Source organism: Podospora pseudopauciseta, chromosome 6, assembly GCF_035222475.1.
Source record: "Podospora pseudopauciseta strain CBS 411.78 chromosome 6, whole genome shotgun sequence".
NCBI lineage: Eukaryota > Fungi > Ascomycota > Sordariomycetes > Sordariales > Podosporaceae > Podospora > Podospora pseudopauciseta.
This window is the reverse complement of record NC_085895.1, coordinates 3,809,534-3,836,236: the sequence shown is the minus strand read 5'-3', so window position 1 is coordinate 3,836,236 and position 26,703 is coordinate 3,809,534. Positions and strand designations below refer to the sequence as shown.

Here is a 26,703-nt window from a genome sequence, read left to right as displayed (position 1 = left end):
GCTCGGAATTCGCTGTTTCTGGTGGCAAAGGCATCGACAAGAACTATGTGTGTTGCAGCCGGCTATCATCTTTGGTTAGTCAGGCTTCAAAGGGCGGGCCTCATGACTACTACTATGAGAGATGTTTGCTATTGCAAATGCCTACCTGACGAAGTTGCGTATTTAACTAAACAGGCTTTCCAAGCTTTCAGGGTGACTCTTCCTATTCGATATCTAGAAAAGAGTAGGATGCCTATAGCATTCGCCTGCTCTAGCCCGGGACACAAGTATCCACTTCTTTTGCCCTTCCAATTCACTTGATTGTTGTCGTTAAGGTTGTGTGCCTGTCGAGCTCAAACACCCCTCTTTCATTCTTTGACTTGTCGCCGAGGCAGGCATCGCCGTCAAAACATCCAATGTCGGCATAAAAGTACCTCAGGCACGCTCGACTACACTGCTGTCGCAGTCCCACCAACATGCTATTGGTGTTGGTGACTTGGTTACGGCTGAGCTCGGAGGTGTATACCTCGCTACCCCTTCTTCAACTTTCCTTGTATTGTTTTCTCAAGCAAAGACAGCTGGTTTGTCCTTCCTCTCCAATATTCCACACTCTTCGCGCTGGAAAACATCGTCGAGTACATTTTGATCATGTGGCACAGTGGAGCTGACATTCGAATTGAGTTTGGAACCCAGGGGTCTGTCAAGATAAGACGCCATCATCACCCCTTCTGCGATTGACGTCGCAAAGTCAATTCACCGTTTGAAAGTCCGATCCCCAATCAAGGCCTATATCAAGACACCACCGCCGGCATTTCCCTCCGAACTTTTCCTTCACTTGTATCTTCAGTCGTTGCAGCGCAAGCTTTGAGACCCATCTAGGCATTTTGCCCTGGATAACCGCTTGCGAACAAAAACAATGCAAATCAAGAATCGAGCTCACCATGCCGTTCTGGCTCGACAACACCAGCGCCGCGCCTTCGCTCGCTCCCGCTCCCGCTCCCGCGCCCTGACACGGCCACAGCACCTCGGCGGCGAAGCTAACCTTATTCGACCGGAAAAGCGCAAGCCGCTTCTTCAATCACTGATGCAGGATCTCGCCAGCAAGCGGGAGTCCGCTTGTGAATCAGGACACTAGAATGCAGGTGTTGGCCGACGTGCCCCGGGCGTTGGTTGGGGATAGGCGGATTATGGTCACCAGGAATCGGAATCCGGTTTATGAGATTCCTACGGATGTTTTTGAAGGAGCTACAACTGGTGAACTGAGACATGGCAGGGTTTTGGTGTTTATTGGGGACGGTCCGAAAAATCAATAGTAGATAGCTGGCACGGTTGTTTAGCCGCCGGTGTAGGAGCTGGGTAGGTGGAGGCTTGGGAGGAAAGTCAGCCTTGGGGGTTCATCGGGGGGGTGGGGGGGTTCAACCACGGAGAAAGTTGCCGATTAGGAAAATGGTGGTGAGATTTGGGAGTTATCGTTGCCAGGCTGAGGCTATCTGGAGCTTCTTCCACCGGGGTACACAGATCTGGGATGGACTTGACGAGATGAGGGACGGGGTTGTGTGTGGCTTTGGGCGAGACCCTTGCTCTTTTGGTCAGAGGAATCCAAGCTAGGAGTGGGAAAAGGAGGGGGGGTATAGAGTTGGCGGAACCGGTTCTGGCGTGGGGTGAATAGGGTGAGCGCCGCGATGTGGCCTCTCATGATCCTGCGCCAAGTTATGATGACGGTAATCACTGGAATAATAATTACTGGAACAACAACGCCAGCGCCGAATCAGCTGCAAGACTGTGGGCATATCATAAATTGCCGTCCGCAACACTGGCCGAGCAAACATTGCCCGAGGAAGTACCAGTCACGACCCTCCTCAATAAGCAAACCCGCGATTGATCCATGACTCGATCGATGAGCCGACCCCGGTGAACGAATGATCATCGGTTGCGACATCAAACGAAGAACTAGACTTCATCACGAGACTGGCACCATTCGAGTCATTTTACAAGTTGGTCATGGGCCGACACTGGCGGATGGTTGAACAACCCTATGCCATGGAGCCTTCTGGAGCCTCTCCCTCATCTTCTAAGGAAATTTCTTGTACGAATAATTCCTAGGAGGACAGAGTGTCGTACCAGAAAGACGTCCTTGACCACAGGCCAAGGCAAGGGGGTTATCTCCCCACAAAGGACCAATCTTTAGAACCCTGAAAAGCCCAATGTCGATTGAAAGAAATGGGAACGGTGCAAGGGAACTCGGTTGGAAGAATTTTGTAGTATCGGGAGGAAATTATTGTACCTTACATTTAAGTTAAGGTGATGGTCAGGGAAAAGTGGGGCCCACACCCAGCCTGTCAGGGGTAAAAGGGGGTTTTGTTATGTTTGGCTTTTGTCTTGAATCATCTATACCCACCTTGTCAGCTTACAAAAGACAAGGATTTTGTTGGTTTATGACATTGACTGTACCGTAAAATGTGTCGCTTGGTAGAGGATGCAAGAATATATCATTGTGCCCGGTGCCGGTTGATGAGACTGACTTCCGGTATGTGGCTTATGTTCCTTTTTGGGGCAGTTTACTTCCTTGCCCAAGCCTGATTTCGGATTTGTGTGTTTTTATGGGGGCTGTTTAGGTAGGGGGGTGATCAATCGGGGTATGTTGCTTGGGAAGATTGAGGCTGACAAGCGGATGACAGGAGTTGCTTTTATGGAGTTGTCGTTAAAGAAAGGGGTGTTGTGAGGATTAAAGAGGTTTGGTGGAAGGTCTATGGGATCATGATGGGGTGTAGGGTGAATCCTTGCCTATTATTTCCCCTCTACCTCTTGATGCGATGTCGACCCATATTACATGACACAACAGGCACCATTATCAATCAAACCATCTCCATCAGCATTCAATTAGCCTTTCTTCGGCTCACCCTCCTCATCAGAAAGAAGGAGGCGATCCCAGTAAATATGCGCTCTAGGACTGGCCCTGTTGCGACAAGGGTCGAATGCCTCAGCTATGATTTGTAGACACTCTTCATCCCGATCACCCATCTTCAACACCCTGAAAGCCAGCGACAATGCGAGTCTCTCGCTACCTGGCCTCCAAGAACTCTTGACCGCCGTCCACGTTTTGTTCCGCCTTTCGTTGAGTGTCGTGGAGATTTCCCTAAACAACAAATAGCATGATACATGTACTGCAAGGTAATTTAAGCCCGAGAAAGGTTGAGTGCTCAAGAGATCATTGGTGATATCCACCTGCACAATTTCCAATAAGTCCTCGTTGGATAGTGTGTTGGGCTGGTAATCGTCAGTGTGACGACTGGCATTGCTCATGCTTCGGTCAACTTTGGCTGGCACGACAGTTTCGGGGGCGAAATGAGCAACTTCCTCCTCACTCACGCCAATGTGGCTGAGTCGTCTCTTCAGCTCAGTATCACGGAGCCGCTGCTACCCGGTGGATGGATCCAGGACTCTGTTCATGTGGTACAGCCGCGCTCTTGAGAGGAGCGAATGCCGTTTGAGATCCCGATCATGGATGCGATCAAGATCCCATTTCGCCTCTCTGTACAGCACCAAATCCGATTTCTCGTTGGAGATTTTGCAAGCCTCACCGTCAAGCTGTGCATGAAGATCAATATCTTCGTTCGGCCATTGGCTCAGCAGCCTTTGGTGGTGTGCCCTTAAACATTCAACACGGAGGGAATCGTGTGTGGCGAACTGTTGGACCATCCGCTGCAGCGCCCTGTGAAAGTGGAAAGTCAGGGCCTTGCCATCAGGAAACAGGCATCGCGCAAACTGAGACACCACCAGACGGAGCGTATCCAACGGCTCTTTGAGATAGCCTTTTCGGCACACTATGTTGTGCAGATGGACAAGAACGATGGGTCCTGGACTCCGGTCCCAAAGTCCCATTATGACTCGGTAAGTCAGTTCCAGTCCTTCACTTAAGCCGACACCGCAAAGAAAGGGCAAGTAGGCCCAAAGTCCGTTTTCATGTGTTTGGATAAATCGTGAATGAGCTATAGTTGATCCATTGGCGTGGTTGGGCTGTCCAAGAAACCCATGGAGACTTTCTATCAAGTCATCCAAACTCGATGCTTCTTTTTGGAGCTTGGGATCAGATGCTTGCCTTTCCTCAGGGCTTTCTATATTCCATATCTGCATCATATCGTGGAACCGTGCGTCCCGTAACGCTTAGTATTCAGGAACTCGTCCTTGATGACATGTTGAGGATCGAATGAGTCCGCTGGTGGTGCTAGCGTATCCCCTCCAAGAAAACTTTGGGCCCATGCTCAGGATATGGCATGGAGTCCATGATCAGCTGCAGCTGAAACAAATGATGAGGGAGGATCTTGTGGCGGAAGTGGGTTCCTGGGTTTTGCATAGCGAGGGTGACGAAGGCTGAGAACTCCTGAAGCCCAAGGACCTTTCGGTGTTGAGGATGTGACATTGAAACCATATTTACCATCTCATACAGCCAATTGATCGTGTAGCTCCTCCGCCACAGCAGGCACTCCTCTTTTGTCGCCGTCTGGAGGCTGAGGTTGGGGTCCCAGCTGTCGAGTTCCGCGAGCATGCGCTTGGTTGGCTTGCCAGAGCGAGTGTGTTGGATCAGTAATGAATTCGACGAGATAGTTGTAGGAATAGGCCATCAACTGCTCTTTGGCATCAACACATATCTCTTTGGAAGGCGTAAAGTTGTCTGGTCGGAATTGGGGCAACGACCACAAGTGTGATAACATTTTGCCTTGCAATTCATAAGGCAACCCCCAGGTGACTATGTTCATGATGCTGCCATATGAATCATGGTCGGGGAAATTAACAAATATCGCTCTTGAACGTCGTTGGATCATGGCAATGGCGGAGTTGGAGAGCGTGCCGCCAATAACAATGTTGAGGTGGTTGTATGCGACATCTCGCCAAACCTCTTGAAGAGAGCGGCGAAGCTGTATCCAGTTTCGGGCCAAATCGAATGCAGCCCACATGTACCCCCATCCCGAATCTTTTCTTCAATGAGCTTGTAATCTTCCAGTGAAAGATTGACGGGATCTTCTTCTGAGACGGAAGGCTCTGGGCGTTTGTGGTTGTGCTTCTTGCCTTTCTTGCCCTTCTTTGCTCTACCAGGACGGGCTTGTTTCGTGGTTGGGTCGTCGATGACTGTTGTGGGACCTCCTTGTCGCTAGACCCATCTATCTCGCCATTCTGGAGAGGGACAAATCTATTGGCGGAGATGAGCTGCTTGGCCTCCTCTTTGCTAACTGATGAAGCACCATGATCCGCATTCTGGCTTGCTCCCGGCTTCGAAGGCGTACTCCCGAGGGCCTCCAAGACCGCTACGAGGGTGTCAATGAAGAACTTGTAGGTAGAATTGCATTCCTCAACATTTTTGTCTTGAATCTGGATCGCGACCCTCTGGGACCTTGAATAACTGGCGGTCCGGGCATCAATTATGGACTGAAAGAGTCGGTAAATTGATGGTGAGACGTTGGTGACATGCTTGGCAATGAGTCCGCACAACGGGACGATCCCATCGACCCTAATTTGACCCCTCTTGTTGAGTTCGTGCGACTGGAGTTCGGCAATTTCAGCCTTGTGTGCTTTGATGATGTTGTTGGAGGTCTGTATCATCCAGCGAAGAAGCAAGCTGGTGTCGTGCTTGTAGGCGAGATAGTCGTGGCGAGCGGCCATGGCTCTTGTTCACACAATGTAAGTTGTGAAACTATGCGAGAAATGTCAGTCGCTGAGTGTGAAGATACAACAAGAGAGAGGTTTACTGGTTCATGGAACTGGGGTGACCTGTTGATGGTTGTTGTGATTTTTGGCGAAAATCGGAAGAAATATGAAGGAGAAGGGCGGAGTGTAGTGCAGCGAATTCTCCGCGGCGAGCTCTGCTTCATGATCATTGTGAAAAGGACGCTGCCTGAACAATGTGAACAATAAACAAAAGGCCCCTATTCAGCGTCCAACGCCTTGGACTTCAGGTATCAATGGCAAGGGGGAGGATGATGACGCAAGAGGACCAGGAAAGAACCCTGAGGGGTTTACAGAAACCACCAAATAAAATAAGACATTGCATTAGGTATTATTAAGCAGGCCTCATCCCCTGTTATTCGTAAATGACTTTGTTGGTCCATCGTCCTCTTGGTGATGGGGAGGCGTTGAATCCAAGGAACCCCACTGGAAACTTGAGCTCAAGTTTGTTGGCGGCATGATGGGTACCTTGGTGTCTCAAGTAGCCGGAACTCAAGTAGGTTCAAATATCTGGCCAAACAAATGGCCAACTTGGGCCCTGTGAATGTTGATGCATGTTGAGACAGAGCAACTTGGAGCATGACTGATCATGTACCCTAACCCTGAATGCCCCTAGCAACGGGGCCAATCACTGGCAGTGCTGTTGGCTAGCGCATGCGACTCGAGCGGCCCCACTTAGATTGTTTACTACCCGCTACGTGCATGATCGAGGGAGCTTTGGTGTTGCCGAATGCGCCGTCCACGTGTGTCCATTGTGTGTGTGCAATTGCCAGCTGTTCTGCCTCTTGACCGCCTGAAGTTTGCCCTGTCTCTCTTTCCCAGACGACGCTCTGGAAGCGTCACTCGTTTTCCTCTGTTTGCGACTGGTTGCGCAGTCCTCAATTCACTGACTGGACTAGCCCAGTCATCAGCGAACCTGGAATCTTGCAAAGTTGGTGTTAGAGAAGAAGATGCTCCAGCCATGGCGAACCTTACCTCGACCACATCCATTGCCACCTGCACTCGCCCGACCCGTGCGCCCTCCCATCCTAGCAAACCGCCTCCCTCGACGACCTTGAACTCAATCCGTGGGACTGCCCCAGCTGCCCCGCCGCCCCAGCACCCATCAGCCTCGTTGCCCGTTGTCGCTTCACCGACCTCCATCTCCAACGTCTCGCTGTTTCTGACGAACCTCCGCCTCCTCGACCTAGACCTCTCGCCTGACTGGCCCGGTATCTCTCCCTCGACATTCAACGCCAAAGATGCCGGCGGACAGAAGAAGCGCGTCCAATGCGTCGAATGGGCCCTGTACCACCTCTTCGCTCTCTACGACAGGGACGAAACAAGAAACAAATTGCTTCCATTCTTCCCTCCGAACGACCAGGTTCAGTCGCTGAACCTGCGCGCCGCCTTGCTGAGACAATTGGAACAAGCCAAGAAGAATGGGGTCCTGGGAAGAGATGCCGTGGTGCGCAAGACGATGTTGGACGAGTGCAAGGGCGAGAGGCTGGAAGAGGTCTTGGCGGTATTCTCGTCGGTCGTCTTGAAGAAAGTCGTCGCGGAGAGGCAGCTCAACTCGCGCGACCCAATGAGTCCACCACTGGCTCAAGCACTGGCGCTGGAGAATATGGGCTATTCTGGGGACAAGACAGAGCTGACGGTGTTGGTCCTGGCGCATAGGGTCTCTTTGCAAAGAACATTGAACGAAAAGAATGCATTGAGAAAGAGATTCAACAGCTTTGCCGAATTATTGGCAGACAAAGAACGAGGCATTACACGCAGGCGGAGGCAACAGCAAGACCAAGACGACGACGGCGAGGAAGGAGTGCCTGAACAGACCAGACGAGATGTATGGAAGACTGTTAGGAACAACTGGACGGGAAGCGAGCGCTGGATGGAGACGCTCCTGCATGGGGACAGCCAGGCCCAGAGAGATGGAGTCTTGTCAGCGTCCTTTGACAGGGTTTGGAGGAGGGTTCAATCTGATCGGTTGGCTGAGCTGGACGAAAAAGAGCCTGGGTTGCTGGAACAGCTCGACGACCGTGTTAGAAGCCAGAGGGAAAGGCTGGAAAGGTGGCAGGGCTTCCGCCAGAGGATGTTTGGGGACACCGCATCAGGGTCTACCACACGACAGGCTGGAGCACAGGAACGACCAAGGGGTATTGATCTTGGATTTCGAGGACATGAGACCCTCCATATGGGGCGGGCAAGCACAAAGAAGCCGGCCTCAAGTAGGACGAGCGATTTCGATCACGAGTACGAGAAGTTGATTTCGAATCTCAAGGCCGAGTTGGATGGCATTACTCCCAGCGCGCCCCACATTCCATCCTTCTTCCAACAAGCGCCCACGGCAGTTCCGCCATTAGATTTGGACGGCGTTGTCGAGTCCGAGAGCGAGGAGATCTCAGACATTAGCGACCATGAGCCAACGCCAATCGCGGTCCGCCCATCACCTCCGCGCCGGGACCCGATCAAGCTCGAGCCGGTGTTTGAGCCGGTTCTTCGAAAGGCACAGTCGTTTTACCACGATGAAATTGACGTGAATGAAATCCCAACAACACCCTCCCGTCACGCTCTCCGCCGGTCAGCCACCATCAAATCGAATACACCATCACCAAGAAGACGGGAACCTACCCAGACACCCACACCCACTCAGAGCCCACGAAGGCGTCTCAGTTCACCACCCAAGCCAGCCCTAACCCCAACACGGAATACCGTTTTACCTGCGCCACAACTCTCCCCCCAACTTCCCTCCCCGCCAGAAGAGTTGCCATCTCCAACCCAGGAAATGGCCGACCAAATCCTCGCCTCCGTCAGCAACGCCTCCCCCTCCCCGATCAAGCGAAGCAGGCACACCCTCTCCCTAGCCGAACGAACCCGCCTCTCCATGGCGCGGCGCACCTCCCACGCCAACCTGCGTGTCTCCGCCGAAGACGACGACCTGCTCCTCGACTCCCCGGCCCCCGAACCGCAAAAGCAACCCCAACCTCCTTCTATCACCCCTCCCTCCCCACCGACAGGCACAAACGGCTACGAAGACCTCGTTTCCCGCACCCGCCGCTCCATGGCCAACTTTGAAGCCGTCAAGCAAAAGGCTCAGATTGAGCGGAGGAGATCCCTCCGGCAGGCCAAAGCGGCACCCACCACTCCCCAGAATCAGGGAGGAAGACCGAGGAGTGCATATTTTTCTTCGTTGGATGAGGAAGGAGAGGATAGTTATCAGGATGAGGGAAACACCACGCTGTTGATTGCCGAGGAGTTGATTAATGAGGGGAAGGAGGATGATTATGAGGCGGTGTTTATGAGCAGACCGAAGATTGCGACGAGTCCGGTGGGCACGCCGGTAATGAGGGGAAGGAATTGGGCTGGGAGTGATTTTTAGGTATAGCGATGGGATGAATGCTGTTTTTTTGAGGTTTTGCAGTTTGCATATCTTGCAGTTTGTGTACACCTCCCAAGATGGGCAGCGAAAGGCCAAGGCAGATGATACATAATACCAGAAAGAAAAATACCAAACACAGTCTGTTTTTGTGACCTCTCGTGATTATTGTTGTTACAAGATCTACACCCCTCCCTACCCACCCTTTCCTTCAGTCCTGCCCTTACCACCCCTGCTTCCTCAACTCCATCGTCCGGTCGATAACCGCCACAAACCCATCCTTGAACCTCGTCCTCCACCTCTCCCTCAGTTTCCTCTTCCTCTTGAGCGCCGGCCGCTCATGGAACCTCTGCTCCCTGACCGTGTTCGACAAGTTATTGTGTCTGCACAGCGCGTTGAGCACCTTGAACGCTCTGGCGGGATCGTTGCTCTTGACGGGGACGGTACGGCCGCTGGTAGGACGGAGACGGATGTCGGGGGTTTGGAGGCCGGCGTTTGTCATGAACAAGGCGGTGGTCAGGTTGGAGAGGGTGCCGCTGGATTCTTTGCTGAGGGATTCTTTGGCGTCGCGGTTGATGATGGCGGAGAAGACTTGGGTTTCCTTTTTGCCGACGGTGCGGTTAAAGAGGCTGGAGCGGGAGGTGGAGAGGGAGCCGGTGGAGGAGGAAGAGGAGGGACCGAACAAGGGGTCGACTTTGAGAGGGGGTGGTCTAGGGGCGGGGGTGCGGTTGAGTTTGGAGGCGAGGCCGAGGATTTTTTGCTGGGGGCGGGAGGTAGTGGTGGTGGTGGTGGTGGATGGTGAAGTGGCGGCAGCGGTGGCTTCTCGACGGAGCACTCGGGCAGTGGAGAAGTGAGAGGTTTGGGTGAGGTTGAGGAGGAGGGGTGATGGTTTGGTTGATGATGATGTTGCCGTGCGGCAGATCTGGGCGAGTGGGCGGAACTCCATGATTCTGAGGGAGGGAATGTCAGTATCTATGGCAGACGAAGCAGGGATCCAACAGAGAGAGAGCGTACGCAATTGATCACGGATATCCGTGGCGCTGCCGTTGAGGTGCTCAGGACTGTCAAAGGTTTCGAATTATTTTCTTGAAGTCGCGCGCTCGGCACGGCTATCTCCGAATTGGTTGGTAGCTGTGGCTGGTGTCGTTGTTTGATGTGTGGCTGGTGCTTCTCCCACTGTGCATGTCAGAGCCTACTAGAGGCAGCACACCTCAAACATGCTTCCCTGACTGGCTTTCAGATCTTGATAGCTATCCAGAAGGACGTTTGTATTCTTGATAATGGAGTTTTGGAGCAACCATTGAGGTATTCTTGACTTCATTCACTGCCAAGTCACGTGGCTGAGACACTGCAAAGGTGGGCCAGAAGTACCAAGTACCGCCATGGCGATGGACCGTGCACTTAGCTGTGTCAGTCGTTGGAGTTGAACTTTTGCCAGTCGCTGTCAAGACAACAAATTTGACCTCTGCATCATTCACCACGCTCCCATCACAATACCCTACGATTGTCGCGCCAAGCCAGAATATTATCCAAGAAACACCTCTCGAGACCACAGCTTCATTCATATCAACCCCGCTGCCACGTCTCGGCGATGGCATACAATCCTTATGGAGGTGGGTCAGCCTTGCTCGCCGCGATCCTCAACTTTCATCACAGCCTCGTTCTTGGTAGCTGATGCTGACACTTTTTACTCTATAGCCCCGCCTTATGGCGCTCCTCCCAGCTATGCTGCCTTCCCGGGCGCTACTCATGCTCCTGGAATGGCACCACCTCCCGGTCTAGGTATGCTGTCGTCCCCCAGCCTCATGTTCCGCTGTTCCTAACCGATCTACTCCAGGGCCCCCTCCAGGCATGTCCTCTGCCCCTGGAATGGCACCACCCCCGGGTGTCCAGCAGTCTAGTCTCTCTGCTCAAGCTAATCGACCAAGCGGCCTGCCTGCATCCTTTCAACCACCGCCCAATCTTCCCAACATCAACTTCAACGCTCCGGTGATTCGCCTCGGCCCCACCGTCCCGCCTCTCAAGCCTGGCGCCTCTCTGACCGATCGAAGAGATTCTCATACCCCCACGTCAGCCAGACTTGGTCTTGGTTCAGACAGGCACGACCAGTCCCGGGCGCAGATGAGAGAGAATATACAGTCACTAGTACCACCCACCCCCGAGGAGCGACTGCGAACAATATTCGTGCACAAGATTCCGAGTGGCGTGGGCGGCGAAGAGGGAATTCAAAAGCTGTTGAACGCAGTTGGCAGGGTGCAAAGATGGGGCTCGGCTCAGTCCCATCTGTCAGAGCACAAGGGGGACTTGTTTGGTTTTGCTCAGTACGAAGACCCTGAATCACTTGCCCTCGCAGTCGAGTTACTCAAAGACGTCGAGGTACCCGTGAAGAAACAAGCGCCGATCGAGAACCCTCCCGCCGATGAAGACGACAAATTCGAGGACATTGAGAAAGTCAAGTTGCAGGTTGTGGTAGACTCCAGTACCGAAAAGTACATTGAGTCTTGGAAGGAAGCACTCCCTGATGACTCCAACTACGACGCGAGGTTGTACGAGGCTCGGCAATCTCTCAAACATTTTATTCGGAACCTGTTCTACCCCAGAGCTGGCGGTGGCAGGGATGCTGAAGGAGATACCGCCATGGGCAATGGCATGAATGGGATTGGCGACAATATTGAAGTGATCAATATCCCTATTGCGCCCGAGGATGACCTCGCCGATATTCCTGCTGAAATGCGCGCTACAGTTGCCGCCGAAATCGCTGCCTTCCGAGATCGGAGCAATCGTCGCGATCTGGAACGGCTTCGAAGAGAAGAAGAGTTTGAGGAGCAAGAGAGGCAACGTAATGGCGCGCCGAGGAAATCTCGACTTGACTCGCCTCCGCCAGGTGCCAACTCCAACAGCATTCCTCTTGGCCCACGTGGTGTTCCCAATGCGCCGTCAGGTCCTAGAGGGCAAACCCGGGGCATTGACTTTGTGAACGGAGGCACCACTAATGGTCACGGGCCGCAATTTCGAGATGACGACGATACAGATGCCGACGACGAAGAGCTCTACGAGCGCGAGCTTTCCAAGCAGCGCGCAGAGGAGGATAAAGCTTACTTGGAGGCGGAGCGGAAGTGGGTTAATCGTGAGCGACAACGCGCCGCTGCCTTGGAGAGAGAACGTGAGCGTGAGAGGGTTGAGACGGAAGGTTTTGCTAGGAGGAAAGAGGATCAGTTGGATAAGGAAAAAAACTGGGATGACGAGAGGGAAGCATCGCGCAAGGTCCACCTCTACTACCGCGATCACAGTCAATGGATCCGAGATCGGACCGCGTTCCGCAATCAGGAGGCAGCACGCGACGAGATGGACCGAAGACAGGAAGAGGAAGAGCTGCGCAAGGCTGAGGCCGATATGGAGCATGCCAGGGATATGGCTGACTCCTTCCTCGAGCGCCAAGCTGAGGCGATGACTGCCCATCGCCCTGCTGCCCCTGCGGCCGCCCCTGCAGCACCGCAGAAAGTTACCATTTCTTTCGGTGCTGCTGCTCAAAAGGTTGCCCAGCGCGCTGCCACTACACGGCGCACTGTTGCCGAGGTGGAGGGCTTGTTGGACGATGACGAGCAAGATAAGACTACGAAGCGCACCCTTATACCCATCAAGTTTGAGCCCATCACCGACACCAAGGCCATGACAGAGGAGGACATTGCGAATGCTGTCCGCGCGCTCGCTCAAGAAATTCCCGTCGACAAGGAAGGCTTGTGGGCCTGGGATGTCAAGTGGGACTACTTGGAGGAAGGCATCATCCGTGATAAGCTGAGGCCTTTTGTTGAGAAGAAGGTTGTTGAATTTCTGGGTGTGCAAGAGCAGTTCCTGGTGGACGTGGTGGAGGAGCACTTGCGCAAACATCAGAAGCCAGCCGAGCTGGTTGAGACCCTCGGCGAGGCTCTGGATGAAGACGCGGAAGATCTTGTGAAGAAACTTTGGCGCATGGTTATCTTCTTTACAGAGAGCGAGAAGCGCGGGTTGCCTGCCTAATCTGGCGTAACATTGTTGGGATGTTGGGACAAACGGGTGGGATTTATTCATTGCTGTACATTTATTACCGAAAAGCACATTGGAGCAGCTGTAGCTGGGGTTACGATTTTCAGGGTGAAGGAGTTTGCTGGTTAGATTCACAAGCGTAGGAAACTTGTAATATGTTGTTGGTTTTCTTCTACGGACATGTTGATATTTGGAGTTGGAGTCGAGAACAAGCATTGCTTGCCTGCCGGAGTTGGAGACCCGAGTGAGCCTCGGCACGGATGCCGTTGCCACCCAATCCGCGCCGCGGGACCGCGTCCTCCACGGCCAACCCCAACAGAATGACGCCGTTGCCGACCAGGGTTAGTGAGGGGTGGTTGACTTATATCAGAGCATAGTCATCTTTTTAGTTCAATGTAGGTACAACTGTTGTCAACCGTCAAACTTACCTACCTTTTCCTTTACCGTTGTTATCATCACCATCACGAACAACGCCACGATGACGCTCCCCAAAGAAATCACCAACCCCCCTCCCGCCGTCCCCCACACCGACATCTCCTTCCCCGCGCCCCATGTCTTGCTGGTGACGCTCAACCGCCCCAAAGCCCTAAATTCAATCCCCATCCCCCAGCACATCGCCATGGCCCACCTGTGGAACTGGTACGACGCCCAACCCTGGCTGCGCTGCGCCATCTTGACCGGTACGGGCAGGGCGTTTTGCGCCGGTGCCGATCTCAAAGAATGGGATTCGTCTCATGCACCGGAGGGGAGCGGTCACGATCAACATGTGGAGGCACGGAAGATGACTACGGCTGGTTTTGGGGGGTTGTCGAACAGGTCTGGGGGGAAGAAACCTATTATTGCGGCGGTGAATGGGCTCTGTTTTGGAGGGGGGATGGAGATGGTGATTAATTGTGATATGGTTGTTGCTGATGGGGTGAAGGCGAGGTTTGGGCTGCCGGAGGTGGGCAAGGGAGTTATTGCGCTTGCTGGGGCGTTGCCTAGGTTGATGAGGACTGTGGGGAGGCAGAGGGCGGGGGAGATGGCGCTTTTGGGGAGGGTGAGTTATACGGCCGAGGAGATGAAGGGGTGGGGGTTGGTGAATTTTGTTGTTGGGGAGGGGAGGGTTGTTGAGGAGGCGGTTAAGGTTGCGGAGGAGCTTGCAGGGAATAGTCCTGATGCTGTTATTGCTACGAGGGAGGGGTTGAGGATGGGGTGGGAGGGGGTCGGGCCGGAGATGGCGACGGAGATTGTGGAACGGGGGATTTATGGGAGGATTGATGCTGGGGAGAATATGAAGGAGGGGGTGAGGAGTTTTGTTGAGAAGAGGAAGCCGAGGTGGGTGGATAGCAAGTTGTAGGTCGGGTTGCCGTTTGAGAGAGTCACGCGGAATTACGATCTTGGGAACCTCACTTGTCCGGACACGGTTGTGGCTTTGGCAGTCTGAAGATAGCAGCAGCATCAACCGATTAGCGTGTATAGCGGGCGTGAGATAGAGCTGGAGGGTGAGAATGATGGTCAAGTGATGTCGAGGCTCTTAAAGCTGAAATGTAGTCTATAAAGCAACTATTTGTGACATGTTCAGTTCCAGCGAGCTACCCCTTCTTCCTGCTACTGATGGGTCCCGTATCAAACAAGCGCAGTTGACCAGCAAGTCTTCAAAATACTTTGTAGTTGATAGTTGATCCTTTTGCGGTGTTGAAAAGCCTTTGCTTTCATTTGGAGAATGCCATCTTAGTCTCAGAAGACGGCTGCGCTATCATGGCCATCTCAGTCGGCTCGTATCATGGAACAGATACTGTGTTCAGCCATGCTACAATGGACTGACACTGTGTGTGGTGCAAGTGGAGTTTTCAAAGGGCAGGAAAAGAAGGTAAGTCCCGATTTGGCGTGCATTAGAACTGGAATAGGCATCCAACCTTAATCAAAGACGCCATCCACACTGGAATACGAGGAAAGGATACGAGAAAGTTCGGACAATGTTGGTGGATATTTCTTCTGCTTTGTAGGGGAAGTCCGGAGGGGTTGATGGGTACAAAAGGATATCGTGGGTAGTGTGTTTCCTCTTTCTTTTCTTTTCTTCTTCATCCGACAATTCAATCTTTTACCTGTGAACTACGCCTATATCCAGCCGTGGGCCCATATCATAGGTACTTTGAGGTATTCAGTGCTTCTTTCTCTTCCCCCTCGCGAACATTTCTTCCTTCAAACATGTTTACATCGGTACCTACTGGTGTTGAATCTACACTTCATCTTAAAATGCCATTGACGCCCGCCGCCTCGTCTACTCACGACAAATTCACCTGAATCTCTAAATTTCACACGGACGGCATTCAAGCATCATGTCTTTCTCCAGCCAACAGCTTCCTTGCGAGCACAACAGTTCTTGGGTTGCCCTTCGTCGCACAACACACCCTGAACCATACAACAGTCCCTATGCTTCCTTCTCGCTGTATCAGGAGGACTTCGACGAGGATGAAGACACTGATGAGTCGTTCCTCGAGCAAGATAGCTGGATTAAACCGAAAAGTATGGACCCAAAGATTGAGCTCATCGCAAAAACCAACCCGCCAAATGTCCTCAATCCTGCCTGTGGCTGTGGATTCTGGTTCTTTACTAGAGCCAAATGCCATCATCCCTACCCCAAGATGAAGTACCTCTGCCCTGCCGCAAAGGAAAATGTAGCGGGGACATTCTGCCCTGTGGAAAATGAGAGACCCAGGCCAAATGAAGAGGTCTACGAGGTTGCGGACTGGTTTGTCATTAGCGATGAGCAGTGCGATGACTGTCACCTAGATTCCAAGATCAAGAAACACGCCTATGCGGCAATCTCCTGCAGTTATGGGGAGCTTGTGAGAAACCACAATGAGCTCAGGAGGTGCCACAGTGACCTTTCTGTGGCCGTTCACGGACAGCAACACGGCACAACGTAACAGGACGCGCACCAGGGCCCAAATCCGGCGCCAGAAAATAGACAGCAAGAGCTTCCCCAGCGAGAAATTCGGCTGGACCCCCAATGCGCGATGTTGGGCCTCTTGTCATCGCAGTTCTCATTATGGTTGTTATGATGTTGTTTGCCGCTTTCGTGGGTGCCATTTTCACCAACATGTCCACTATGGCCTAGGTGGTCTTGCTTTTGCCCCATCTGGGCTGAACTGTTGTCTGGTATGTTTTCACAAAGGCTAACTGATACCCATGGTGATGCCGCATGAATACTCAGGACATGTATTGACACAACAACAGGTGTGTAGGATGGAAGAGGCACAGCTTACGTACGCGGCACGACATTCATGTTTTCATCCTCATTTCTCACTGAAAAGTGTCCGTGTTCATGAGGTTGATCTCATTCCAATATTTGGGAAGGATAAAGGAGAAAGATACCCAGGAATGGATGGCACCAGGAGTCTGGAGTCTGGAACTTGGAGGATGGCTCTAGTATATTGCTATGTGTGCACTTGCTCACGCCACCGGTAGTGCCCTAGGGGACGGTTGGCACGGAATCTTCAGTGGATGGGCAGCCACTTGGAGATACTGAAAGGGCATACAGTAATCGGAATGTAAGTGGCCCTTTATATCAGACCAGAGCCTCGCCTCTGACGACCTGACAACTAGGTATGTACCTGCTTTGGACAGCTCAACCAGGACGACTTGCTCGGCTTGGAGACTCTCTCAGCTTGAGGTTTATCTCCCATCCAGGTCATGCATTTCTGACAGCACTGGCAACATTAAATCACTTGATATGCCTGAATCCAGGCGACGATCCATCTCGACTGCTGAGCTGAACAACCAGACCAAGCAGCCAAGCCCCATCGCATTGGCATCTTGGCTTTGCCCGTTGTCCTTTGGCCACCCACGAACGATCAACCGGCAATTACGATAACGAAGCTGTCAAAAAAAGCTTGGTAAATCATATTTAGAAATCCCAAGCTTTATTTCTCCAGTGTCGGTGTGCTTGTTTGTCTCCGGTCGTCGTCATCGATGTCAACCCCAAAAATTGAGGCTGTGCAAGACCGCCCAGACCCCTATCAAGACTCAGGACCTATTATCTTCCCTACCAATGCCAAAATTCCACATCTGCAGCAAACTTTCCAAGCCGGAAGATCTGACGGGATAGCGGGCGCCACTTAAACCTCGCAGGTCCACTGCCGAGACCAGCCAGCCCACCCGCCCAGAGCTTTGGATCCCCAACGCCACGTAATGGTCCCGAGGCTGGAAAGGTTCAAGGCGCGAGAACGTGAAGAGGGCCAAGTGCGAGCTGAAGAACTATTTTCCTCGGGATACGTACACCTTTGCTTGCTGGGAGTAAGGCACGTGTGCAAACATCCCAACAGGATTGGTCATTGTGAGACTGATACTCCGTCCTGAGAAAAGAGCCTGGCTTCCCGGTTGAGCTCTATTTTTGTACTGCATTCCCAAGACTCTTGGAAGTCTCGTGTCGATGCGGGACAGGGCGTTTTTCGATCTATTTATCGTTTCAGATCTCGTTGGGTTGCGTTGACTGCTTGCGTTGTCATTTTGAGGCTAAGGTCGCGCGACCTTTAGCTGTATTCGTCGTGATGTTCTGAGATGTTATGCTTCAGTATGATCGGTGGGGTCGGTGATGAGGCGTTGATGGCGGACACAAACCAAGAGTGGCTGTCAAAGTAGTTGGTGTAGTTGGATAGTCATGTCAACAGGGTACTGGGATGTTGGCTTTTTGGTTTAGTCAGGCCATCAGAAGGCATAGCCATGATCTTAGCTTCAGTTCAGAGACCTCACGAGATAGTGAAGACGAGAATATCTGCTGATCTTGGATGAGAAAGTCGGTATTTAAGACGAGCATCCCATCAACTTGAAGCTCCAATTCTTCTTGCTCACCATCGATCGACACACTCGCTTAGACACAGTCGCTCCAAACACAAACAAGCAACTCTAGTTCTGCTCAGAGCTCCCAACTTTCACATCAACCAATTACAAAAACACTCGCACTTCACTGCTCCAAAAAACCGCCAAAATGCTTACTCGCAACTTCCTCCTCGCGGCTCTTTTCTCCGTCTCCGTCCTTGCTCATCCGCATGGACCTCTCAACCCCGGTGGACCCGTCGCTGCTCGGTACACCCTCAGCACCAGAGATGGCGATGACACCGACACCGACGGTGATGTCTCCACTGGCGTTGTTGGCACCGACACCGGGGACGACACCGACACTGACGATGACATCAGCGCCGGGCAGCCCACTGTCGGAGTTCCTGCTGTGAACGACGATGACACTGACTGGACCGACAATGACGGCCATGACACGGACGATGATGTCCCTACCCCTATTACTGGAGTTGTTGGCGACGAGGGGGATGACACCGACCACGACGACCACGACACTGATACTGACGACGAGGCCAATCTCGGTGCCAGCCCTGGTGTTGTCCCCGGCGACGAGACTGACAATGACGGCCACGGCACCGACACTGACAACGATGGCCATGACACTGACACCGATGACGACGATGTCAGTGCTGCTACCACCACCGGCCCTGTCGCTGTTACTGCCGCCGGCCCTATAGCTGCTACTACTGGCCCAGCCACCACTACCACCACTGAAGGCGAGGACACCGATACTGACAACGACGGCATCGACACTGATGATGAGAGCGATGATGAGGCTCCTACTGCTACTTCTTCCATTCGCCCTACCTTCACGCCCGTGCTTGCCAACGCTGGTGCTAAGGAGAATGGATTTGGTGGTGTTGCGATGGGTGTTGCTGGTGTTTTGGGGGTTATTGCTGTCTTTTAAGGACTTGAACTCCGGTGGTGTGGTTGCTTTGTTGAGGTGGATTCAGGGGTTCAGGGGTTCAGGGGCTCAACGGCAGGGGTCTTGTCCTGTTCAGAGTCAAGGGTTAGGGATGGAAGGAATGTCGAGAAAGGAGGTGCCGGCACCGTGGATATGAGGGACGTGTGATGAAGGATGATGAATCTTCTTTTGCTCTTTTATAGTGTTGTAGTGATGACACGACTGCTCTTCAGCAAGTTTTATACCTTGAGTTAGCGAATTGAATTGGATCCAATTATCTTGTCCATCATTTGTTGCACGTTTCATTGTCGTTGAACTCTTACATTCTGGATAGCATGGTTACTATTTCAAGTCAGAGTAGTAGCACATATAATGACTTTTTACTCATGCCTTTTCAAAAGGAGAATAAGCCTTCTGATAGTTATCTTTTCAGGCCTAAGAACTATTTCTCATCGCATGGTTCACTACTTTACCTTTTCAGAGTCAGTTACTTTATATATAGCTTTTCTCTATTGGCGATCCAACCCCCCCCCTGTGTTATCGCCTGGCTTATTCGCTCCCATTCATGCAGGTATTCATGGATGGTAAGCCCAGAGAAAGTGCCGAGCATACCCCGCAAAGACATCCAAGTTTGCCTAGCCACTCTGCAGCCACATGGGGCAGAAAAGGACACACACCGAGTCAAATGTAGAGCATCCCTATTCGCTCTCGGACCGTATTGCTGATCGTAATTGCAAACATCCGAGGCATGGCTCTTCTCATTGTGTATAAAAGCAAGTGTACCTATCTGTAGCACTTGGTACAATACTTTCCAATGTAGCTGCTTTAATTCCCCAACACAACGTTCCACACTGTGAGACCTGGTAAGTCTCCAAGATCTATTTCCCAGGAGAATTCGCTAATCGCTTGATATCTCTAGTACCTTATCCAAAATGGCCTATCCACCTGCCGCTGACTTGCGTCAAAAACTGGCCGAACATCCGCTACCAACTGTTGCTGTGACGGCTCTCGACCCCGCATCCCTTACGCCAGAAGAGACAGCAAAGATCGCAAACAATGTCTTAACAGCCTTCAACAAGGCAATCTCAACCAGAGACATAACTGCTCTTAGTAACTGCTTATTTGCTGAGCAGGCCTTATGGAAGGATTCATTGGCGCTGACTTACCATCTGCGAACCTTCTCAGCACCGGCCGTGATAGCAGCACATCTGCTGGAAACCACCAAGTTGCGCGGTGCTCATGGTTTCGGTCTTGAGTTCGTCCATTTCCTCCCTGTCTCTCCAACCCTGGTAAGTACCTAGTCTACTACGTTTCGCCTTTGAGTTTCATCTAACACTATGAACCTGATGCAGCAATTCATCGACTGCAGTCTGTCGCTCAAGACAGCCTCTCCCGCTGCAACGTGTACTGGACGCATGTTACTGCTGCCTGTCGAAGGCAGCGGGGGTCTGGAATGGAAGATCTGGGTTCTGAGTACAAGACTCGAGAGTCTGGATGCGCACCCCGAAGATGAGACTCTTCTGCGTACCCCTTCGACGTTAGCAGATGGTGGCGATGATGTGAAGACAGACGTCTTTATTATTGGGGGTGGAAATGGGTATGCCGTTTGCTTGTCTTTTTCACATGAGCATCTAAAGACTGACTTGAGTACCTACTCGATAACAGTGCTGTAACCCTCGCCTCTCGCCTCAAGGCTCTTGGGGTTGAAAGTGTGATGGCCGACCGGAACGCCAACTCAGGCGACAACTGGGCTCTCCGATACGATAGCTTGAAGTTCCACGTGCCGACTGCAATGTGTGACATGCCTTATCTGCGTAGGTTCAACGCCTTTCTCGTCCTCTTTCTCCCACTTTCTGACTTCTCTACAGCGTACGGCGAAGACCTCAAAGGTTCACATCTACTAACGCGAGATGAGCTCGCAAACCAAGTTCGTCAGTATGTCAAAGAGTTCAACTTGAACATGATCACCTCGTCCCAGATCCAGTCCACCCAATACGACCAGGCAACGAGACGATGGACCGTGAAGTTGAAGACCCCAAGCGGTCTACGAACAGTGAGGTCAAAACACCTTGTGCAAGCAACGGGACTCGCCTCGCAAAAGCCTCGAGTCCCTGATATTGCAGGCAAGGAGATATACAAGGGCATCAGCCTGCACTCCAAGGAGTACAAGAACCCAGAGGTCTCTCTTCAAAACAAGGGCGCCAAGTCTGTCCTCATCATTGGTTCAGCCAACACAGCCATCGACATCCTCAATGACTGCCAAACAGCCGGCCTGGACACAACAATCCTTGCCCGCTCCCCGACATATGTCCTCCCGGTAGGGTACGTAATGGATCCGCGGGGCTTTGGGCTGTTCAACCAGCTAGACACAGAAACATGTGACAGGGCTTTGATGTCATTTCCCACGTGGGTAGAGTGCAACATGGCGCACGGATTGCTTGCCATGTTGGCGTCTCAAGAGCCGGACAGATACAAAAGGGTGGCCAAGGCTGGCTTTCCGGTCATTGACAGTGCTCACCCTGACGCATGTCTGATGCACAATCTTGTGGAGAGAGGCGGGGGACATTATGTTGATATCGGTGGCTTGGAGGTGGTCGCGGAGGGAAACGTGGGTGTGATATCGAGTGTTGAGCCAGTGGCGTACATGGAGACTGGGCTGAGGCTTTCTGATGGAAAGACGGCGGAGGCGGACAGTATTATCTGGTGTACTGGGTTTTCCGACTTGAACGCTCGGGATACAGTGTTTGAGGTTTTGGGTGGTGAGAATGCGGCTGATGGGGAGGAAAAGGATTCGAACTTGCTGGGTCCGAGAGATATCGCGAACAGGGTTGACGCCACGTTTGGTGTCGATGAGGAGGGGGAGATCAGGGGGTTGTGGAAACGACAAAGAGGAATCGACAACTTTTGGTTCATGGGTGGGCAAACCCAGCATCATCGGTATCACTCCAAGACTGTGGCTCTGCAAATCAAGGCTGAACTTGAGGGTCTGTTACCGCCGGCTTACAGAAACAATTCCTGTTTTCCTGAATTCTGACGTTCAAATATCTGGTATCCATAATCAAGACATTGCAATGCGCCCAAAACACCATAGCTTGGCCTCCAAAACACCTTACCCTCCAAATGTCCCTTGTTCCCTCAAAGATACTCCCGTACATGCACGCTGTGCCATGCTGCAATTGTTCTGATGCCCACATGAACGAGGTCTGTGTAAGTTCGCTAATGAATCTGTCGCTAGGTTAGGTCTGTTTGTGGTACAGATGGGACAGAGCCTGTGGTTGTGGTACCTACTACAAAGGGTTTTTTGAAATGACGCGGTAAAACCAAAAGCATGCGCAACATCGTAAACTATCGTGCAAGAAACCTGGAAGCTCTATGACAGCGGTATCTGTCCTGTTCCAGACTGCGAGGTTGCGGTCAGATGGTCCTCTCCAAAGTTAGGAGAAAAAACAACTTACCAGCCGTATAGCACCGGTAAACACCCCCGGGGAGACATTGTGCGCTTGAGATGTGCGGGATGCTGCGGCGGCGGTGGAAGTAATGCGGTGGTGGTGAGGGTGATAATGGAGGCGACGGTTGTGATGGAGTGGTGGAGTGGTGGTGGTGGAGTGAGGCTAGTTTCGGTGGTGTTGGTGATCGAGAGAAGAGACAAAAGCAGTGAAAGCTGGTTGGGGTCGGTATTTATAGTTCTTCTCCGCCCATGTTTTTCATCATGGGCTCCAGGTATTGTCGGGATAGATGGGTGTGCCAGATCATGCTTGTAGGCCCCTCGGCTCAGGGGCTTAGGCAGATAGTAATGATATACCTCTATAAGCTCATTGATCTTGCGAGCCGACCTGAGCAGTGAATAGCCCTGAGCCGAACAGTGGGTTAAAGGAGGTGACCGGAGCCGAGGCGAGCCCAGGGCCGGCTTCGCTCAGATCAACTCATGGTCCACAGTGCCGATGACGTAGGCTGCGAGAATGTTGACAAAGTTGGGCACGTTAGTACCTTGAAAAGTGAAGACGGGTAAGGTATGAAAAGATGTTTTTCATAGTGTCAGTTCCTGCGTTACAGGTCTATACTACCAGGTATCGACCATTTAACTTTTGTTGACCTTCGCGATAAGATTATGAGATAGTTTACGCAGCGTAGCTACCTAGTCGGAACCATGAGATTGGTAGGCAGGAAGGATCACCGGGTGGTTTTGGCGACGCCTATCAAACCTCCAAGTGGAGAAGAAGATTCCGTGGGGGAGCAGTGACACAACCGCGATCCACACTGGGCCATTTGGCTTTCGAGACGAGCCTGTTGGGACGTCTGTTGGAACATTGCTGGCACCTTCAAGGTTCTCGCATTTTCCTCCTGACGGGATAGTGGCCAGTTCCCTCGCACTCGTGCCCATCCTCACCGTCACCATTTCAGGTTTACATATCAAGTGGCGCAAGATCTGTCTGCATGATGCGGCTCAACTGGGTCTCGGAGAATCAGAACTGGCCGCATGAGGTGCGTGGTTTAACTGTCTGCTTGTGGTGCAAGAGAAGTCGAGATGATTGCCCGGCATCTAAGGAGCCATTCCAGTTTTGGTAGCAGATGGTACCAGCCTGCTGCAGTGTCACCGGCTGTCACCCCACATTGATCAAGGCTCCGTGACTAGAGCCAGCTGAGGTCACTCTTCTTGGACGGGGCGAGGCTCAAGCAACTGCATCGTCCGCAAACTGCTGCTGAACATCGTCACTGTCCCGAAGATCGGCCCAGGTTCTCGAAAACGCACCAATGACCCTCCGGGGTGCCAGCAGACCTTACATATGACAGCCTTATGAGTTGTGATCAATGTGGTAACATTGCCATCGGCAATTGGCTCCCCTTCCCACACGACCCGGCATCGCGACATCTGCGAACCACCAAGGCCCCACAGTTTGCTGCAATTGCAAAGCGTGGATTTGTCGTTACGCAACGTCCAGTCGGATTTTACTGCAAAAGGCTTGCTGTAGTAGCTCAGGAAGCCTTCGCCCGAGAGGCTGGTGATTGGCTGACGTCCAGAAGCTTGGGCTCACCGAATTTCCCAAACTGGCCAGACTATGTGAGCCGCAGGAGGAGCCGCAGCCGCCAAGACATGCTCCGGCATACTGACTACCGGAGGCTTGGTTCACTCAAGTGCTTCCGATCGAACATGTTCAAGTTTCAACGGGCTCCGGGAGCGTGAGGCTCTGCGGTCGTGGACGGTGCCGACATCACGGAAATCGAAAAGGGTTTGCATTGCGGTGGTAGGGCGGGATAGTGGACGACGATGGTCAGAATGGCGATGATGAGCGGTGTTGAGACACCATGACAAACAACAAGGCTCTGGGTGATGGAACGTGTATATAATGAGGGCAACTCGTCGATGAAGAGCGAAACATTTGGAACATCAAGCCATCGAAGTACTCAGCTCTGCAAACAACATATAGCAACGCTCAAGCGCTTTCAAAATTGTCAACTTTGTCTTTACCGCGCCAGAAAACACATCAAAACACCAGAGTCAGCACATCAACACCAACATCAACTTCAAACACCCTAGGAACGCCAATAACCAACTCTTAGCCCCCAACACCGACAAGCAACCAATAAGATGACCACCACCATGCCCCAAGCCTGCCCCTTGGCCCTAGCCCCCAAGCTCTCCACCAACAAAGATCTTGCCCCGGCCCCTGCTCCCGGAGATATCCCACGTCCTGATATCTCTTGGTTTCCTGACCGCAAGGTCTTCCTCAACCGCGTCGAGGCCCTCAAGCTTCTCTACCCTGATCGCCCCACCACCATTCCGGCCGGCTGGCCGACCCAGCTTAACATGGCACGGGCCTGGTCCGGTAGTGACTTCTCTGACGATGGCAAAGAATATATTGTCCAGTTTGACCAAGCTGACCTGGCCGAGATTGACGAGGCACTGGTTCACTTCAAGTGTATGTCAACATCAAATTTTCCATCACGCATGACATCACTAACATGGAACTTAACAGCTCTTCCCGGCGATCTCGGCCCTGACGATGTTTCCAAGGAGACCTTCCCCCTGCCCGGTCTCGAGGAAAGACTCGAGGCCATTGCCCAGGAGATCCACAACGGCCGCGGATTTGTCGTTTTGCGAGGTCTCCAGCCGGACAAGTGGACCAACATGGAGAACATTCTCGTCTACCTTGGCGTGACCTCGTACATCGCCGAGAAGCGAGGCATGCAGGACTTTGACGGCCGCATGATCCTTCACATCCAGGCTGTGGTTGAAGACGTGAAGAAACACGGTGCCATGCCCAACAGCCCCTATGTTGCTCGCGCTCAGGTATTAATGCCTTCTTTCTCTGACCCCATTCATCCCTAGGTTGGTGCTAACCGACATCAACAAACAGCCCTTCCACACCGACCTCTGCGACATTCTCTCCCTCTACGCCCTCAACACTGCCAAATACGGCGGCGAGTCCTTCCTCGCCTCCTCAGCCCAAATCTACAACGAGCTCGCCGCCACCCGCCCGGACATAATCCACACCCTCATCAAAGACGACTGGATCTTTGACGAGTTCTGGCAGGGCCAATACCACACCCGCCCGCTCCTCTTTAATTTCGAGGGCCAAGGCCCCGCGTTTCAATTCTCCCGCCGTCCCCTCACCGGCTCCCACTTTAGCCCGCACCACCCCGACGTCCCTGCCATGACCGAGATTCAAGCCGAGGCGTTGGATGCCGTGTTTTTTGCGGCGCAGAAGCACAAGGTGGAGATCAAGTTGCAGAAGGGGGACATGATGATTTTCAACAATTTTGCGATGCTGCACGCGAGGAGCAGCTTTCATGATGAGGGGGAGCAGAGGAGGCACATGTTGAGGCTTTGGTTGAGGAATGAGGAGCTGATGTGGAAGACGCCGAGGGAGCTGGAGAGGTTGAGCTGGGAGTGTTATGGAGATCATGAGTGGAGGGCTAAGAGGGTGTGGGATATTGAGAGGAGCCCGCCCGAGCTGAGGGTCAAGTATAGACGGGCTAGCTGTGCTTGAGTGTAGGGTCGTCGGTGCTTTGGGGGTGTTGTGGGGAGGAGAGGGGAGATGGTGCTGTGCTGGTCGCTCGCTTGCTTTTTCTTTTTTTGTCTCGTGTTTGCGTCTTGTTCGGTGATCTGGGGATTTGGGAGTACACGAGAGCTTTTCCTTTTCTTTTCCTTTTTACATCATGATTAACAGTTCTTGATAGTTTAACTTTTATTTTAATGACTTGTTTGTTGTACAGACCGGTCGGTCTGATGTGTGATGTCTGTGCGCTGCAATGCCTTCAGGGGGATTCAGGGGCTACCCTTAACCCTAATCTCAAGCTGAAAGTCATCAACCTCGTATCTAAGACAAAGAGGCCGGAAAGAAAAAGGAAAAGATCTAAAAGTTGGCGCTTGATCGGCTTTTTGGTGTCAAGGTTGTTTTCGGCCGGCAAGCCAGTCCAATTGATCTTGGTTTTCTCCCTCCCGTAGCAGCCACTTCGTTCATCAGCTGCTGTCAATAGCATTGGGACCAATTAACAGCCGCCAGCTCGCCGCTTGTCATCAAGCCACCCTCTTGAAGGGGATAGCCGGGCCAATTTGGGGCGGGCTGAATGCTCTCGACTGAATCTTTGACATCATACCAGAACATGACCAGACTCTACATAATCGTTTTCCTGTTCTTTATTTCTGATTTCTCACAAGACTTTCCCTTCACCTTTTGGGTGATCAACTTACTCAAATTTGTTTTCAGTCCTGCGTTGGTTTCGGGACATCGAGTTACGCAGACGAGGATGGCAGCTATCGGAAGTGCCCCCCTTGTATGGGCCTGGTTGCTGTCTTTGGTTCAAGTTGCAACAGCAGCGAGCACTCCGGAGGACTTCACGAATGATTTGATAAGTGATCTCGGCCCGTATGCCA

The 26,703-nt window shown here is 52.4% G+C and overlaps 8 protein-coding genes across 8 annotated transcripts; 6 read left to right on the top strand and 2 right to left on the bottom strand.

Moving 5' to 3' along the window:
* Positions 1-4,418: 4,418 nt before the first annotated feature.
* On the bottom strand, positions 4,419-5,637 carry QC763_609510 (uncharacterized protein; the record flags this gene model as incomplete). The annotated part of the gene is made up of 2 exons (XM_062914774.1): positions 4,419-4,895; positions 5,071-5,637. The coding sequence occupies 2 exons, from the start codon at positions 5,635-5,637 to the stop codon at positions 4,419-4,421; spliced, it is 1,044 nt and encodes a 347-aa protein (XP_062763529.1).
* A 793-nt stretch (positions 5,638-6,430) lies between these two features.
* On the top strand, positions 6,431-9,061 carry QC763_609500 (uncharacterized protein; the record flags this gene model as incomplete). Its single annotated transcript, XM_062914773.1, has 1 exon — positions 6,431-9,061. One exon carries the CDS (start codon positions 6,431-6,433, stop codon positions 9,059-9,061), a length of 2,631 nt encoding a protein of 876 aa, XP_062763528.1.
* Positions 9,062-9,281: 220 nt separating this feature from the next.
* Positions 9,282-10,277, bottom strand: QC763_609490 (uncharacterized protein; the record flags this gene model as incomplete). Its single annotated transcript, XM_062914772.1, has 3 exons — positions 9,282-9,998; positions 10,073-10,189; positions 10,269-10,277. The coding sequence occupies 3 exons, from the start codon at positions 10,275-10,277 to the stop codon at positions 9,282-9,284; spliced, it is 843 nt and encodes a 280-aa protein (XP_062763527.1).
* A 35-nt stretch (positions 10,278-10,312) lies between these two features.
* QC763_609480 (uncharacterized protein) lies at positions 10,313-13,281 on the top strand. The gene is made up of 3 exons (XM_062914771.1): positions 10,313-10,671; positions 10,757-10,840; positions 10,896-13,281. Exons 1-3 carry the CDS (start codon positions 10,650-10,652, stop codon positions 13,073-13,075), a joined length of 2,286 nt encoding a protein of 761 aa, XP_062763526.1. The 5' UTR covers positions 10,313-10,649; the 3' UTR covers positions 13,076-13,281.
* A 278-nt stretch (positions 13,282-13,559) lies between these two features.
* QC763_609470 (uncharacterized protein) lies at positions 13,560-14,420 on the top strand (the record flags this gene model as incomplete). The annotated part of the gene is made up of 1 exon (XM_062914770.1): positions 13,560-14,420. One exon carries the CDS (start codon positions 13,560-13,562, stop codon positions 14,418-14,420), a length of 861 nt encoding a protein of 286 aa, XP_062763525.1.
* Positions 14,421-18,053: 3,633 nt separating this feature from the next.
* Positions 18,054-18,830, top strand: QC763_609465 (uncharacterized protein; the record flags this gene model as incomplete). Its single annotated transcript, XM_062914769.1, has 1 exon — positions 18,054-18,830. The coding sequence occupies one exon, from the start codon at positions 18,054-18,056 to the stop codon at positions 18,828-18,830; it is 777 nt and encodes a 258-aa protein (XP_062763524.1).
* Positions 18,831-19,520: 690 nt separating this feature from the next.
* Positions 19,521-22,012, top strand: QC763_609460 (uncharacterized protein; the record flags this gene model as incomplete). The annotated part of the gene is made up of 6 exons (XM_062914768.1): positions 19,521-19,690; positions 19,747-20,116; positions 20,180-20,424; positions 20,493-20,641; positions 20,696-21,811; positions 21,834-22,012. Exons 2-6 carry the CDS (start codon positions 19,760-19,762, stop codon positions 22,010-22,012), a joined length of 2,046 nt encoding a protein of 681 aa, XP_062763523.1. The 5' UTR covers positions 19,521-19,690; positions 19,747-19,759.
* A 1,343-nt stretch (positions 22,013-23,355) lies between these two features.
* QC763_609440 (uncharacterized protein) lies at positions 23,356-26,049 on the top strand. Its single transcript, XM_062914767.1, has 3 exons — positions 23,356-24,745; positions 24,803-25,116; positions 25,184-26,049. The coding sequence occupies exons 1-3, from the start codon at positions 24,415-24,417 to the stop codon at positions 25,814-25,816; spliced, it is 1,278 nt and encodes a 425-aa protein (XP_062763522.1). The 5' UTR covers positions 23,356-24,414; the 3' UTR covers positions 25,817-26,049.
* The last annotated feature ends 654 nt before the right edge of the window (positions 26,050-26,703 follow it).

What these genes read in the sequence shown, in the direction of transcription:
- QC763_609480 (XM_062914771.1), top strand. Translation starts at nt 10,650, where the DNA reads ATGGCATACAATCCTTATGGAG. An exon ending in GGCATACAATCCTTATGGAG is followed by an intron (nt 10,672 to 10,756) that starts GTGGGTCAGCCT and finishes TTTACTCTATAG; the next exon opens with CCCCGCCTTATGGCGCTCCT. An exon ending in GGCACCACCTCCCGGTCTAG is followed by an intron (nt 10,841 to 10,895) that starts GTATGCTGTCGT and finishes GATCTACTCCAG; the next exon opens with GGCCCCCTCCAGGCATGTCC.
- QC763_609440 (XM_062914767.1), top strand. Translation starts at nt 24,415, where the DNA reads ATGACCACCACCATGCCCCAAGCCTGCCCCTTGGCCCTAGCCCCCAAG. An exon ending in GGCACTGGTTCACTTCAAGT is followed by an intron (nt 24,746 to 24,802) that starts GTATGTCAACAT and finishes GGAACTTAACAG; the next exon opens with CTCTTCCCGGCGATCTCGGC. An exon ending in CCTATGTTGCTCGCGCTCAG is followed by an intron (nt 25,117 to 25,183) that starts GTATTAATGCCT and finishes ATCAACAAACAG; the next exon opens with CCCTTCCACACCGACCTCTG.